Raw genomic sequence first — 17493 nt, 5'->3', positions numbered from 1 at the left:
GAAGTTGATGAGTAATAATTATAGAAGCAAGATACATCACATATACATATATTCACAAGTAATACTTTATAAATTTTTATAGGGATAGAGAGATGATGAGGAGGAGGATGAGGATGAGGAAGAAAGAAGAGGAAGAGACAGAGGAATTGTAAGTTAGATATTACTATCACATCTTTGAAAATAGGAAAGTTATGAATATACTGTAGAAGCATACAATGATGGAACTGGTTATAATCATTTAAAAAAAACAAAAAAAAACAGGAATGAACATTGTTCTATATTGGTTTATGATCATGATGAAAAGTTGGTTAAAACCAAGTGTACATTCATATCATATTAACAGGCAATAGTTGTTTAATATTTATAGGGGCAGAGAGATAAAGAAAGATGAGGTGGAAGACTTGTAAGTTATGATAACAGAATTGGATATTCAGGACAGTAATCAGGGTGGGATGGGGGTTCAGACGATACACTCCCCCCTCCTCCCCATAGAATAGGGTGTTCGCTCTACTAGAAAATTGATGTGTATAAAGTGCAACATTTACGTTACCTTTCAACATTATGATGTATTAAATTATACTTTAGTTTTTGGTAGAACAAATCATGTGTGACAGGGATTAGTGAGGTATTTATGAATTATGACCATCTTATCAGACCTTAGAGAGCTTCAGAATCAGGGCAGTGGGGGCTCTACATGTAGGATATATTCTCTGGGGAGGCAAAGCTGTTTGACAGGGGGGATAAGGATAACTTTAGCTCGCCTCGATCGAGCCGGGGGAGGGGTTATGGAGGGTGTTTACCACCATCCTTAATGAAATTTTTAAAAATAGGGACTTCTGGATGGCTCGAATTGGTACTTAATATAAAGTTATTTCTGTTGAAATTAGGTCAATCCACAGATTGACTGGACTACAGTGCAAAATTAATTGCTGGGTCCTTCGGTGAAGCATCCACCCAGAGCCGTAGTACTGAGTTAGGACTAGTGTGGTGGGGTTGGGGGGCGGCTGTTGAAAACTAGTGGCTTAGAGGGAATTCCCAAAAGCTCCTGACATTTTAAAATATATAAAGAACTGTATTTTGAATTAAAAGAATGCAAATTCAAGATTAGGTATACTGATTCACATTTTGAGAAAATACTTTGTAAGAAATGCTTCATTTATCCCCTCCCTTTTTCCCTAACGACCTAGGCTAGTAATAAACACTAATGATAATCGTAATCATTGTCACTATTTCAAGAGGAACCTACACAGTTTCAGCAGCTAGTTCTAAACTAATTATGTAAACTGGTGGCATTTAAAATTCAACAATTGGAATGAACAAAGTTTTCAATAACTACTCCTCTAAAAATTAAAATATTATTGAGGGGTCTGCTTTTGGTTTTCCTTCAAAAATATTAATATTAATTTAAGTAATTATAAATCATTTATTTGATTACAAATTACTTGTTTTCAGATCTTGGATATAGGAAGATAAGTTGATAAGGAAAAAATATTGGGGCATACAAAATGTACCTGGTTTAGGTTATGTTTAAAAGTTTGTCAAAAGATCATCAGTATGTATTACAGGCAACTTGTTTATTTTTTTTTTTATAGAAATGAAGACATAGAGGATGAGAAAGAAGAAGAAGAAGAAGAAGAAGAGGAGGAAGAGACAGAGGAAAAAGCAGAGGTGGAAGAGACAGAGGAAGAAGCAGAGGAGGAAGAGACAGAGGAAGAAGCAGAGGAGGAAGAGACAGAGAAAATGTAAGTTATATGGTAAAATATTATTTTAAATTACTGAGTTTTGTTGGTACAAGTTAAGTTAGATATTACTATCATATCTTAAGCCAGGTACTCACTGAGCCCGACAGTTGCCAGCTGACATGATTCTACAAAAAAAGTAATGATTTTATATGGTAAAATATTATTTTAAATTACTGAGTTTTGTTGGTACAAGTTAAGTTAGATATTACTATCATATCTTAAGCCGGGTACTCACTGAGCCCGACAGTTGCCAGCTGACATGATTCTACAAAAAAAGTAATGATGCACGAGCAACAGATCTTTTTTAATGGTGATCCATTCAGACTGACACCGACAACAGACGGAGTCTAATCATCTAATGCTGACAGAGAGCAGAGTTGGATTCGTCGTGTGATGGTCATAAGACTGTCATAAGAAGAGAAGTTGATGAGTAATAAATATAGAAGCATGCATGATAGAACTGGTTATAACAACCATGTTGAAAAGTTTTTGGAGACATTAGGTCATTGGACATCAGAAATTAGTAAAATATAGCAAGGGCAAATTCAATTCAATATATATTTATTGCAAGTATAATTTAAGTTTTGAAATATACAAGATGGAATCCAAGACACAGAAAAAACATCAAATGATTAAAAATACACTTACATCATCATTAAGATAAATTATTAATTTTACAATTACAATATTAAACAAAAAACCCTCCATTATTAAATATATCATGATACCAATTATAAAGGTTTAAAATTATTAATACTGCTGTAATGACTTAAATTATTCACTTTAAAAACCATAAGAAGCCTTCTTTATGGGCCCGGTCAAGGATCTCTTCGACATTTTTTAAAGTAGTTGACGTTACATTTATTGTACTTGGGCTTCAAATGATCTGACATTCATGTTCGTTCGTCTTGGTGATAAAATAACTCAATTCCATTTAACTATAAGAATGGAATTATATTTGTTGAAATTTCCATGGTTCATTATTATAGAAGGATTGTACAGAACTAAAATAACATCATATTGTCAAATGACTAACCTTGAGCCTTTGTCAGGGAAGGTTTGGATTTAAGCATAAAATCACATCAACTTTCTTAAATGTACAGCAACAAAATATTACATGAAAGTCACTGATTATATAGTACACACAAACTTTTGGAATAATTAATATTTTCAAATAAATGACTTATCAGACAGCATCAGGCCAGGCCATCCAGTGTGTTTTGAATTAATACAAATGAAGTCACTACCCCAGGAGCAACCGAGCACAAAAGGTGGATTAATGACTTCTTAATGTTAGCCTAAAACTATTCAGGTTCATTAGAGTACTTCTGATGTCCAAAAAATGTTAGTGTTTAGTGTTGGTTTAATAATGTTTTTATGCTTATTAGTAATGGAGAAAGTAGTGAGCAAGAGGATGAGCAGGAGGGAGAGGAGGAGGAAGAGCAGGAGGGAGAGGAGCTTTACCTGTAAGTATAATAATCATTCAACTTTAATGGTGAATTATAGGGTGTAATATTTCCCTTTTCACTTAGTTTATTTGTGTAACACTAACATCAAAAAGCCTACAATTCAGGTTCTTTACAGTGCTTTAATGTAATGATGTCCAAAAAAATGATCAGTGTCTAGTTTTGGTGTATTAATGTTCTGATGCTTATTAGTAATGGAGAAAGTAGTGAGCAAGGGGAAGAGGAGGAAGAAGAGTTTTTTTAAAAATAATAATCATTCAAATTTAATTGTAGATTTTAGGGTGTAATTTTTCCCTTCTCACTCAGTTTGTACAACACCAACATCACCTTTAATTCTTCAAAATGGTACATTTAGTCTAAAATTGGCTTTGGTTGACTTTTCTGTCATGGTGAGATGCCTTTTGGAAATTAGAGTAGTTTTCCTATTTTTCTAAGTCTCAGCAGAGGTACTAGGCCACCATGCATTATTTTTGTTGATCTTGTGTTTGTACGTTGGGCAAGTAGGTAAAATACCCCAAATTTCAATGAAGAAAACGGTGCACCAAAGCCAAATTAAACTTGACCCAAATGCGGATTACAACTGTGTCAACAATCGGTGTAAGTCTCTTAGTGTTGCTCTGACTGTTTGTTTGGCTACAAAACCAGTTGCTATGGTTTGATACCAAATATCTGTGAAAAATGTTTTTAAAAGTGGGCATAAACATAGTATAAAAGTTAAAGCCCCATTCCCGGCAAAATTTCAGTTTTTAAGAAAAATCTAATTTTTGTATAATGTTATAAAGATTTATAAATGCAATACGGAATTGCTAGTTTAACTGAATTTAGACATTCCTAAGAATGAAAAAAATGTAAAATAAGACTGAAATTTGATTTTTTGTGTTCCACTCAAAAAATAAATGCGGATGAATTTTTCATGTTGATTTTGCGATAGGTCGTGAGAAGAAATATCGTAGGCGCCGAAAACATTAGCCTATCCAACGCTGCTAGTCCTAGCCTTACCTCGATTTAGGTTCTGTTATCACACATAAAAACGGCCGACATGATATTTCCCGTTGCTAGTATTGACACTTGTGAAATATAATATTTCATAGGAATTATTTCAAATTTGTAAAAAACTGATTCTGACTGAGATTTTGACACTTAAACAAACATATCTCAGCCTAACCGAACGACCGCATTGTGCGAGATGCGAAGTACAAAAACTAATCTCATTAGAGAGGGCGCACATTATCGACTGTATAAAGTATACATAAAAGCGAGAGTATTCCAGTGGATGCGATCTACAACCTCTGAATTTGCCTAGTAACGATGAATTCGTCGAGAAAATGGTAATATTTTATGAGAAATAGTCTGTATTTCTCATTTTTTTAAATTCTTTTTCGTAAAATTAAAATTCATGCCAATATTTTTCCATGATTTATAATAATTGGAGTAATGCAAATGCATATTTTCTAAAAAAAAGTCATTTTTAGTGAAATTTTGCTGGGAATGGGGCTTTAAAGGTTCTTGCATGCCAATAGAAAACATAGTTTTAAACATAAGTTTGCTTTAGGCCCTTATTCTAGCCTAATAATTGGATGTGGACCTCTTCTTGACTCATTTTTGGTAGATTTATATGAAGTTTACCGGAAAAGAAAATAAAAGCTGAAATATAATTATTTCAACTCTATTTGTTTTTTATATGTTTGATGTATTTTACATTGATAGAAATTTTAACTCTGAGTATTGTTTTTTTTTTTTATCTTCTTTAGGCAAAGAAAAGGAGCACACAAGAAATCGGTATGCAAACATTACATTTGCTTTCTTTATCTTGTAGGATATTTAACTGAACTTGACTTTATTCAGTATATCACAATATCACTACAAAAAAAGCAAATATAGCAATGACTTAAAAGTTAAAATATACCTTAAAATATTGAAAAAGATTAAAATTAAGTTGAAAACCATATGTGGTATACTAGGATAGCCCATGAATTTTGTATAAAAACAACTTATTTCCAATGGGGGTCCTTGAGAAACAACCAAATGAAATAAATTTAAAAGACCACATTGCATAAAATAGTTAAAAATGCATCTTTGAGGTATTATTTCAATTAATAAATCAGCTAAGATGGTATTGAGCTTGATGATATTCTTGAAATGTGTTTGCTGTCTGCTGTGACACAATTAAAATGTTTATTATTTTTTATTTTTTAAATATTTATTATTGTGATATTATTTGTCATTTGTAATAAAAAAGAAAGGAGAATAATATTTCAGTAGATTAAAGAACAGGTTTGTTTAAAAAAATATTAATTCCATAAATTAAAATGATATGCCTCTGATAGGATTCAAACAAGCAACCTCTTGCTGACAAGGCGAGCGTCATATCCATTAGACTACAGAGGCCTTATGGCTGAGCACGTTCAAATAACCGCCAGATACACTCTAACACAAAATAGATGCGTTGACTTGTTGAGAACTATGCTACACTGTATTATTATGTGCTTTATTCGAACACTGTATTTACCCTTCTTTGATGATTTATATATAATTTAACAGTGTTAACAGCTATCTTGATTTTTATATATTTTATTGAATGTAGAAGCACCATAAACATTAATACATTTGTATTTTGCCATTGTCAAAAGAATCGTCGAACTCTTGAGTGCCTTCTTTGTGGCCGAAAATCAAAGTATCTTCCAAAGCATTTGAGAAGAGTCCATCATATTCTTAATGAAGAATTCCTACAACAAACCATGTGCTCTGCAAGATTGAAGTTAGTCATTTAATTTATATTTTTTTCATTTTTTAAAGTATACTTAAAGTAAAAAAATATACATGCCATTGTTCTGAGATTAAGAATTTTGATACTTGCATTTAGATGCATATCTAATTTTTTGTATTCAGATTTTGTATTCCATTTTTTAATTATTCTAGTATTCATTATATAAATGCAGATTTTATGAATAATATTCTTTTCTATTTTCAAACACTAAGTGGTCTGAATGGGTGAGTTAATCAAACGCTTCATTATATAGTTTGCTGCTTATCAGTCGTTAATGAAAATCACAGTATATAGCCTATCTTCTGTTAACCAAAGAATATGAGTTAATAAGGATGTTTTTTTCTTTTTCCAGATGGTTTCTATCCACTGAATTTTTTATTCAAACATTTAATTGTATATCTTTTATGTTGAATTTTAAATATGTAAATTATGTTCACTCTTAACAAATCCTGTTGACTGTATATATTCTTAATGATCTTTGTGAATATGATGATAATTATATTTCCCTTGTGTGGTAGGTAGGTATAGGCAACTGCTAAATCCATGTGTATGACAAAATCACCTACTGTATGTTCAAATATTAAAAACATTTTGTTACTATAATTTCTAATGATTGATGTTTAGTGTCCATGTATACACAAGTATTTTGTAATTTGTAAATTCATTCTAATCATTTAATCTATTTGTGATTCATAGAATTCTACCATAGTGCAATGGCTAGAGCATCAGCATGGATTGGCACAAATCTCGGGTTCTATCCTGATTGATTGAAATTTTGAAATCAGTTATTTTTTTATATTTTTCAACAAAATCAAATATTGTGTTACCTTGTTTTTATCCATTTGTTTTTGTAATTTATAGAATGTTATCTACTCATGCTGTTTTGTAGCTTGCAGAATGATACTGTACCCTTGCACCATAATCACCTTACAGTATTTTTGTACCATGCACCCTAATTACCATATTTTTTGCTACATACCATACACCTCAATCACTTTATTTTGTTTTGTAGTTTGTAGAATGCTACTGTACAATGCACCCTAATCACTTGCTGCTTGTAGAAAGCTACTTTATCATGCACCTTAATCATTTAATCTGTTTAGTAGTCTGTAGAATGCTACTATACCATGCATCCTAATCACTTCATCTGTTTTATAGTTTGTAGAATGCTACTATACCATGCATCCTAATCACTTAATCTGTTTTGTAGTTTGTAGAATGTTACTATAGCATGTATCCTAATCACTTAATCTGTTTTGTAGTTTGTAGAATGCTACTATACCATGCATCCTAATCACTTAATCTGTTTTGTAGTTTGTAGAATGCTACTGAACCATGCACCCTAATCACTTAATCTCTTTTTTATTTACTGTAGTAGAATGTCATTACACACCTTAATCATTTCAATCTGTGATTCATAAATGCAACCATAGCTCCGAGTCAGTGGTTTGAGGATTGGGTGGTCATGTTGAAATTGTCTTGCCTGATTATGAAGCGTTAACTAAATATTCTTACTTTTACATTTTTTTGTATTTCATGTGTTACCATGCACTCCCTCATTTGTAGATTATAGCATGTTATCATCTACTTCAATCACTCGATATGTCTTGTTGTTTGTAGAGTTTCATCCATCCAACCACTCAGTTTGTTTTGTAGTTTGTGTAATATTATTATGCACTCTAACCACTCATTCTGTTTTGTAGTTCCCCGAATGTTATCGTCCATCCAAATCACTCAGTATGTTTTGTAGTTAATAATTTGCACTAATCTGACTGATTCTGTTTTGTAATTTGTACATATTCCGCATGCATGCATCTAATTTTTCAATCTGTCAGTTGAATCTCTTAAACTATTTGTCATTTATTAATATTTTATATTTTTGTGTTATAAAATAATACCATTACTTATGTCAATTGTTCATAGATTCATCAATCAAAATGAAAAGAAAAACAGAAAAAGAAAAAATTGCCTAGTGCCAGGTTGCCGGGCGATGGGCCTGGCACGCCTGGACATGCACTTGAAAAGGAAACACCAATTTGCTGTAAGTTACCTTACAGATAATATCACTTTGTTAAGAATGAAATAAGCGTTATTACAAATCAGATAAAGTATTGTTGGAGTTTGCTTCAATCGTCTTCAGGAGAATTATTGTCCTGAAGATGATTAAAGCAACTCAATCGAAACTTTTTCAACTACAGCAGTTCTTTTCAAATCAGTTTAAATTATAAAGATTTTAATTCAATATTTAAATCATTATAACTGTTGTATAGCTAGAATAATTTTTACCTTGTACTAGTAATCACTTTTAAAAATACACAGATCTTTTGGAAGTTGACGAGCTCAACGCCTGTGTTAAAACAATGCCAGACCTGCCAACCATTCCAATTTAATTGGGATCGTCTCGATTTCCGATGTCAAAAACACCAAAAAATCTGGACGTTTTAGAATTTCAACAAGAAATCAGTAAAATCAAACAATGTGTGCTAAATGAATTCAAATCACTGACATTTCTCACAGAGTGTACCAGGTGCACGCGTTATAATTTTTGTGGAGTTGGTTAAATTGTATCCTGTGGTAATAAAATCATTTGGTGAATCCATGGAGAGAGTTTGTGAAATTATATCGACCAAAGAATGCTCCCATTTTTAATGCTCCTATTTTCAGTATTGTTATTTAGCTTTGGAATTTTAAGTTCTTTTTCACTTTCATAAATTAATACTACATAGAGGTTAGTTTATAGGCAAACATAGTTTCTATATATGGAAGAGCAAGCAAGTTTAAAGCTTTACACATAAATATAGTAGTGGCTTTGTCCTTCCAGTGCAACAATTTATCCCAACCCAAATCTGAAAATATTGTTCTATTTGGAGTATTGCAATTTGCACCAGTACAAACATGTGCTGATCTATTTTGGAACCTTTGCATTTTTTTCACTTATGGTTTTTTCAAAATTACCACAAACAAGACTGCAGTATTCAAAGCAAGGAAAAACAGTTGCATAAAATACAGTAAGGCAATCTTTTGGGACATAATCTTTTGCTCTTTTATGGCAGAAATGCAACAGGAAATTTTTTAGCACATTTTGGTCAATAAACACCCCTAAATATTTATAAATGAAATCCATTTACAAAAATCTTAATTCATTATCTGATTATTATTACTGTGCCCTATTATTTTCTTGCTTTCATTTTTTTTTTTCATTTTTAATTTCTATTCTTCCCTATTTTTTAAACTAAAGTAACTTAATCATAATCATGATTTATGATGATATATATTTAACTCCTTGTTTTTAATTTGTTTTGTAGGTTCACAGTGACGAATATAAAAAGTACAATCAAGTTGAAAAGTTGAAGAAAAATGATGGTAAATCTTAAATATTGACAACAGTGATAATTTCAATATATGCTGTCCATGTACAGTAATGGATTCTAATAATTTAAGATAATTATTTAATAAGTACTTAATATAATTTAGTTTTCGGAACATTAACTATATTTTTTAGATAAAATAAAACAATTAAATCCATATGCTCATAACTAAATTACTTGCATTGTCTACACACTCTTAATTTTTAACAGATTGTAATCTAACCAGTTGCACTTGTGTAAGGTTGTGTTTACGAACTTTCAATGAAACCGAATAAGTAAAAAAATGACATAATGCCCAGAGGGTAGGTCATTAGATCGCTCGTTTACGAACCCCAAGTTATTCGGATATGGACAGTAAGGTATAAGGTAAACAAAACAAACACTTCACCGATTAGCCTTCCTCAGCCCAACAAGGCAATTCAACAACGAATTGCCTCGTCTTGCCTACGCTCGAACTCCAACCAATTCTAAAAAAACCTAGGCGTTAGAAACTAGAGCATAGCCAACTGGGAAAACTACAAAAAGAAAAAAAAAAAACAGAGGGAAAAAAAATAGTCTAGGGACTTACTACTACACTGTACTACTAGTTCCACTGGCCAAAAATTTCATTCATCATCTCAAAATACGGCCATTCTTTTGCGGGGAGGGGGGGTTTCGTGACTTCCCATTGGAGTCCTTTTCCTGTTTTTTTGTTTTTTTTTGCGCAGGTTCTTGCATTTGGTATTCTATCTGTGCGTGTGTAAAGTTATAACCCATTTCCCGCATCTTCTGTGCGATTTCTTTATAAACGGCATTGTTCCGTCGGGTTCCATCAAAACCATCTTGTATGGATGTCGTTCCCCATATGCTAATTAACGTTTGGGTTGCTTCGTCAGTCCACCCACTCTGTTCAGCTGCAGCCATTGTATAGGGGTATATCGTAAAAATAATATTTCGGCTTAAAAATTGGATAATATAATTTATTAAGTGAGGACTACTCTGGCCATGTCACTGGACGAAGGCATGGATGAAAAGAAATTGCGGACTCAAGTGCTTAATCTGGAGGGTTGGAGGCAGCCTCCAACCCTCCAAACTTATCCGGAAAGGATAAGTCCGGAAAGTCCAAATGTTTTAGTAATTATAGCTAGTTGAGGAATGATTAATTATCACCTCAGGCTTGAAAGTTTGTAGTTATAGAAAGTTCGTAAACGTGCCCCAAATCACTGAGTGTTATGCTATACTTTTAGGTTTTATTTTAATAGTTATGTAAAATCTTATTGAGTAAAATTTATGTAATCATGTCTTTAAAGTACTGTACTAAAACTTTTAGTGTTTTATATACTATGATGAAATAATAATAATAATAGCGTAGTTTTATATAGCACACAAATCCATCTAAGATGTAAGATGCTCAGGGCGCTTGAAATGTGTATTGTCTTGTCAGATTATTCAAAAGACCTTTATATATCTGATCCTATTCCATTATTTTAATTGATTATTACTTTACAGATGTTTTGATGTCTAAGTTTGCAAAGTATTTAGAGGATACTCTAAACATGCCTAAAAAGCATGTTAATCAGGTACGGTCGGAGATTACGCACATATGGAAAATTTACGGACAAGACGTAGGAAGCGGATCACTAAACAACATTTTAGATCCAGAAATTTTAAAAAAGTAAGAATTTGAGTTATATTTAAAATTTATAATCTAGGTTATTCTGTAAGCTCATGTAAATGTTACAGTACCATGCATGAACCCACCACTTTCCTATTTTTGTAGTTTGTAGAAATTACTTTTCTTAATATCATATTTTACAATAACATCCAATCTTCTTTTTTACAATTAGTTTGTTTACAGAATGCTACTGTACCATGCAGGAGGCAGTTTTTCACAGTATAAATGGGTTGGTTTCTAAACCTAGAAGTCAGGGTTTTAATCCTTTGCTGTGTATTTCGCTGGTGTCCTTAAGCAAAGCACTATCTGCATTGCTTTAGTTTACCCATCAATATACCATGTGCCCCAACCACTCAATCTGTTTTGTAGTTTGTAGAATGTGACTGTACCATGCACCCTAACCACTCAATTTGTTTTTGTAGTTTGTAGAATGCTACTGTACCATGCATCCTAACAACTAACTCTGTTTTGTAGTTTGTAGAATGTGACTCAATCATGCACGCTAATCACTTTATTTCTTTTTGTAGTTTGTAGAATGCTACTTTAATATGTGCCCCGACTGTACCATGCAACCTAATCAATCACTCAATCTGTTAGTGTTGTCCAATGTTATGGCACACCCTAATCATTTATCTATTTGTGATTCACAGAATGCTACCATAGCTCAGCGGCTAGAGCATCGGCAGGGAATGTCGGCGGTCTCAGTTCAAATCCTGATGGAGCAAATTCTGAAATCACTATCATATTTTAAATACCATTTTGCCTATAGTACCTTTTTATAATGTTACTATGCATGCTAATCATTCATTTTCATTATTTTTTGTAGATTGTAGAATGTTACTTTACTATATATATGTCTAATCCTTTTATGTCAGTACATGTGGTTTTTAACTACTTTTATTTATCACTTATACATTCTCTTACTTTTATAATCGTAAACAATCATGTCTTAACTAAACTGAAGCAAATGAAAATAAGGCATTAAATCATCTAAACTTGTATTACAGTATGTGAAGATTAATGAATACTTTTTTTTTGCTAGGCTCTGAATGACAAAGTTCCCCCACCACCACCCCAACCCCAAACTGTAAGTATTCCATGGAATATGAACTACTGTTGTCATTCCACTTGTCTAATTTTTTTGTCAGTACATTTGGTTTTTAACTACTTTTATTTATCACATATACATTCTCTTACTTTTATATTTTTAAATAATAATAATAGATTAACCAAAATGAAGCAAACAAAAATAGGACAAATGTACTTCAAAATCACGGTTATCCCATTATGTACTTATATTTTCAATAAATTATATTTACAGCCAAAACCTTCAAAATATGGGCCAAAATCCAAATTTGATGAAAATGAGAAGTTGATGACCTCCATTTGGGCTCTGTTTGGGGCCCAAATAATGGAAGGTCGCGTGCCGAAAAAAGAAGTGAGTTTCTATCATTAAACTATATTAATGTATTCTTCTTATACTATATCTTAGTGTAATGTTAAATCTGTATGTCCACATACACGGAACTTGCAAGGTATGCCTTGCGTAAGGCTAAAAGGTGTTGCTCTTGAATTTGCTGATTCAATAATATATTTAGGCCATAAAATTTGTGATAGTCTTGATGGAACAACAATGGCAAAAGTATGCTGTTAGTAACTAACAGCGTACCTTCATTTTAGGAATATTGAAGAAATTCTATTTATAGCTTTATAGGCAGAATTTATGCTAGCTGTAATGTGTTGTTTTTCAATTGTTCTTTACATCAACTTACTCCCTCTTTTTGATTACTGATGTTGTGCATGGTCAAATTATAATATTACAAATTTTATGAATATTACAAGTTCTTATGAATATGTTAGGTCGGATGTTGCTTTCAGTAGATATTAAGACTTCCGTTGATTTTATCTTAAGTTCTCTTGTCTGGAAAAGACCCAATGTAAAGATGGAACGAACAGTTAATTCTAATGACGTTTAAATGTTTAAAAGGAAGTGCACGTCCATATTTATCATCAAAATATATATACAGCAACAGTCTCTATTCGAAATGCACTTGTAGCCAAAACTCATAATAATTTGATGGTACCGTCTTGGAATATTAAGTTGTTTCAATCGTCTTCAGGAGATTAGACATCAAATCTCCTGAAAACCATTGAAGCAACTTTCAACAATAGTTTTTTTTTCAGAACTACCCATGTGGTGTACCGCAAACATTTATTATTGTTACTTTGACGTATAAACCTTCAAACAATAAAATACTATTAATTTGTAACATTTACATTGTATCTTTTCTTTAAGATATTATTTAATTTTTCTTTTGTTTTTTTTTTGTAACTGTACCACTTTGAAAAAGCAGTACATGAGTACTGAAAGTGCCTGCAGGATAAAGAAAGAATATATAAATAAATGTAATTCATCAAAGATGGTTCCGACTAATTTATTTATTTTAAGAAATTAAGGTAGATCTGTAGCTTTTGGTTGTAAGGGCGCAATGATCTAATTTATTTATACCCACAGTAAAATTTATTATGTTTGTACAATATTTATGTTCTATGAATACAATTATCTGAAATAATGCAATACAACTTTAATTGTAAAAATATTCCTGTTGCCAATTAACCCTTGCTTTATATAAATGATGTGAACACTAAACAAATACTTTCACTTTCACAATACAATCTGTCATTATTTTATTGTAGGCTCGGAAAGTATATGCTGCTAATGCAGAGCTGCATGAATTTCAGTTTCAGCAGCTATATGATAAAATGCGGCGAATGTACCCTAAGGTAAGCTTTCAATTTTCAAATATATCATTCATCAGCAAGACAAAAGAAATTATCAAGAAAAAATTTTGAATTACTGTATATGCTTCTGGGAGAGAAAAAAAATTGGTCCCAAATATTTTTATCACTGATTTTTTAATCATAATAGATAGACTCACAAGAAAAATGTTTGAAGACCTTGAATTTAATTTTCAGTCCAAACAACATTTAAAATACTGTAGGAAAATATAAATTAAATAATTATTAATAAAAATAGGCCTAATAAATAATTAATTAATATTCTTTTTTCGTAGTACAAGAAACTTTGAACTGCTGCAGCACCCACAAAACGACAATGCTGTGTGTATATATATGTGACCCGATCTGGCAAAACCCTACTTTTGTCGAAAATTTTCTAAATTGAGTTTTATGCTGCATTTTTGGCTAACAGAATTGGTCCATGGCACCCGGTTTTTGGGAAAACCCGGGTTATAAATCCTGCCGGTTTGTTGAATAGCAATGGGTTCTTAAATTATTTAATGCCACTGAAGCCCATGAGATGAAGTGAGTGATTGTAATGGGTTTTTTGTTTACATTCCAATGTGGTTGTGAAACATTAATTATTCCTTTCTGGTTGGAAACAGAACCACAAACCCTTTGAGCTGTCTCTTATACACATCTAGATGTGTATAAGAGACAGGTGTGTAACAGAGAGTCGGACTTCACCCGCTGCACTACTAAGGAGTTACCTGAGGAACACCCTATCGGTGGAAGGCTGGAGCCAGCCATTTATTTGTTTAAAGGAATAGCTTCCTCATCTTCACTTTCTGGACCAACCAGACGGACTTTATTTTCTGATCTGGGCTGGTTGAGACGTTTGGGGCACTCCCAAGAGAAGTGACCCTCCTCGTGGCAGTTGTAGCACGCCGTCGATCTCTCCGGAGATTTACGCCGTGCTGGCGACCTGCGCCTATCGCTAGATGGAGAGTCCAGTTTATCCAGCAAGCGATTTAGTTTAATGAAATTGGATGAAAATTGAGAAGTTATGGGAATACGTCTACTTGCAAATCAGCCAAATCAGTCTGAGTGGTTTCTGAGAAAACAGTATTCAAACATTCCCTACAAAATTTTTTCGACAAGCGTACGAAGCACGCTCAAAATGAAGCATGTAAATACATGCTAAGGCTAGCGTGAAAATCGAATACATTGCTGTTAGCGCTCTAGTATTCTTATTATATCTCTATGGTTTTGCCAGATCGGGTCACATATATATACCATTTTATCAGATTTTTTTGGAACAGCGCCACCAAAGTCTCGCAACTCACTGGGGGACTTCCAGCGGCCTAGCCGTAGCAGCTGGCTGATCACAGACAGAGCACCACACATCGGATCGCTCCACTAGAACTATGCAGCAGCAGAACAAAACAGAAACACAATGTTTTACTAATTACTGTATGTAAACATCATTGAAAGAGCTTTTTAAGACTTGCACTTGTTTTTGATATTCTAAAATATTTTGTGCTCGTTAGTAATTTAGTTTAATCGTTTAGTTAATTCATGATGGTAACTACGTAGAATGAAATGCTAGGCCTCTGGAAGGCCCCCATTGGTAGTTGCCTTGTTATCAGAAATTTTCATTTCAAATTTCGCGAAAATGGTCTATACACACAAGTTGGTGAGGTTTCGCAACCTTACGAAAAAGTTAACGAAAACCACTACGTCACATTTTCATTCTTGTTACCGCGAACTAGAAAAATCTTGTTTCGCATACACGACACTGACGAATACAGTATACATGAATATCGAAACAAAAAATCAACATCTTGAAAGTTAATTCTTGCAAGGAGCCTACTACTAGGCATAGGTGACGATAGTCCATCAGCTTCTCAACCAAAAGAAAAATATATAAACCAAATAAAACGTGTTATTTTATCCCTCGATTTGAACTAGCTAGCCTAGCCTATGCTAGGCCTAGCCTATGGTAGGCTGGGCCTAGATAAATAGGCTAAGTTAGGACATAAACTTCCATTTTGAATTTTAAAATCCACACAAAAAATTGTATTTATTTATTCAGGAGACTTGAATTGACTTTGCCTACCTCATACTGCTAAAGTCATTCGTACCCCATGCTGAATGTTCCACCAATTTAAATGATGATCGATTGCGTTGAAAAATATAACATTTTTAACAAAGTCGCTGGACGCTCGCGCGAGTGTGACGCTGAATTATTTGTCAACACACTGTACTGTAAACTTTCTCATATTTTAATGTCAATACAGCAATAATGCATTCAAGTCAATTCACTTTTTATTCATCAATAACCTTATTAAAATGTTTGTATGTTTTCACAGTTTCAAGTAACGTAAGTTGATAAATAATTTCAAAACTATATTCGTTATCAAACTACGAGTATAGTCGATGATTGTTGTGAAAAACCAGTGCTCTGTAATAATAATAATAATAATAATAATAGATGGATTTATATAGCGCAAATAAACGAGGTCTCTATGCGCTAGACAATAATGAAGTCAAGAACACAAAGAAAAAAGCCGAGTAAAAAAACAAAAAAACACCAAGCTAGCACCCAAACCGAAGTATGGGATTACACCATCACCGCCAACCGGAGATCTGTGTTTATGTACTCCGGTTAGCATCGGTTAAGTCTTGATCTTTTGTGGGATCAGGTGATGGAGTGACCGTTGTATTAGCAACGCGGAGACACTGCAGATTGGGTGAGTTGGAACGATGTCTAGAGTGTATGACGAGAATTTCTGTGACCAATATAATTGGGGATAATCTTAAAAGTTCAAAAAATGATGACGTAGTGGTTTTCGTTATCGCTTTCGTAAGGTTTCGAAACCTCCCTATTAATTCGTCGCTCACATCACGAACTAACACAATTAAATTCAATTGTGTTAGTTCGCGAAAACAAAAAATCGCGTTAAAATGCACGCTGTTGTCGTTAAGGACTTTTTGTATGATAAAGAATACAAAATTGCTTGACAACCAATACGCGCTCGTTTTGACACGCTACTGTGATTTCACGAACTAACACAATCTACTTTGATTGTGTTAGTTCATGATGTGAGCGACGAATTCATCAAAAAGTTCCTCTTTTTTTAAAGTTGCATTGAAAAAAATCTTTGGCAGGATTCAAACCTGCAGCCTCGCGCGGTACATCTGAATGCCTTACCCTAGACTACATAGAATCGTATGGTAAATGACAAGTGATTGACGCCGATATTTCAACATGCAACTTAATTTAAGGGCATATAATGCTAGAAAACAAATTATCTTATTTCATAATTCAAGTCTGCCTCTTTTGTTTTCCATAACATAATCGTAATACACATACAGTAATACCATAGGTTATAGACCTAGAATAGGTCTACTTGAACTAATGTTATTTAAATAAATTAGAATTACAATTAGATGTTATTATGTAACTTTTAAAATTCATATAAGAACAATAAAAGATTGTTCATGCTGCATATCTGGCCATTAACAGAACTGGTCCATGGCACCGGATTTTGGAAAAAAACCGGGTTATACATCATGCTGGTTTGTTGAATAGCGAAGTGTTCTTAAATTATTTATTGCCACTGAAGCTATGAAATGAAGTTAGTGATTGTAATGGGTTTTTTGTTTACATTCCAATGGCTATATGTTCGTTAAAGTGATAAACATAAGTTAAGTAGCAACATAACATGGGAAAGATGTTTGCATGCTAGGAGGG

At 32.9% G+C, this 17493-nt stretch overlaps 1 protein-coding gene and 2 long non-coding RNA genes across 3 annotated transcripts; all 3 read left to right on the top strand.

Moving 5' to 3' along the window:
* The first annotated feature begins 3152 nt into the window (after nucleotides 1-3152).
* Nucleotides 3153-6776, top strand: LOC117109648. Its single transcript, XR_004445569.1, has 3 exons — nucleotides 3153-3208; nucleotides 4960-4987; nucleotides 5839-6776. It is a non-coding gene; the product is annotated as an uncharacterized LOC117109648 (long non-coding RNA).
* Nucleotides 6777-7885: 1109 nt separating this feature from the next.
* Nucleotides 7886-11748, top strand: LOC117109646. Its single transcript, XM_033252032.1, has 5 exons — nucleotides 7886-8016; nucleotides 9281-9338; nucleotides 10832-10997; nucleotides 11170-11246; nucleotides 11648-11748. Exons 1-5 carry the CDS (start codon nucleotides 7966-7968, stop codon nucleotides 11746-11748), a joined length of 453 nt encoding a protein of 150 aa, XP_033107923.1. The 5' UTR covers nucleotides 7886-7965.
* A 247-nt stretch (nucleotides 11749-11995) lies between these two features.
* LOC117109647 lies at nucleotides 11996-14210 on the top strand. The gene is made up of 4 exons (XR_004445568.1): nucleotides 11996-12084; nucleotides 12319-12435; nucleotides 13695-13781; nucleotides 14072-14210. It is a non-coding gene; the product is annotated as an uncharacterized LOC117109647 (long non-coding RNA).
* The last annotated feature ends 3283 nt before the right edge of the window (nucleotides 14211-17493 follow it).

Source organism: Anneissia japonica, unplaced genomic scaffold, assembly GCF_011630105.1.
Source record: "Anneissia japonica isolate Jap-2015-1 unplaced genomic scaffold, ASM1163010v1 scaffold556_len24010_cov147, whole genome shotgun sequence".
NCBI lineage: Eukaryota > Metazoa > Echinodermata > Crinoidea > Comatulida > Comatulidae > Anneissia > Anneissia japonica.
The sequence above is the reverse complement of the archived record's forward strand: the minus strand, read 5'-3'. Positions and strand labels throughout refer to the sequence as shown.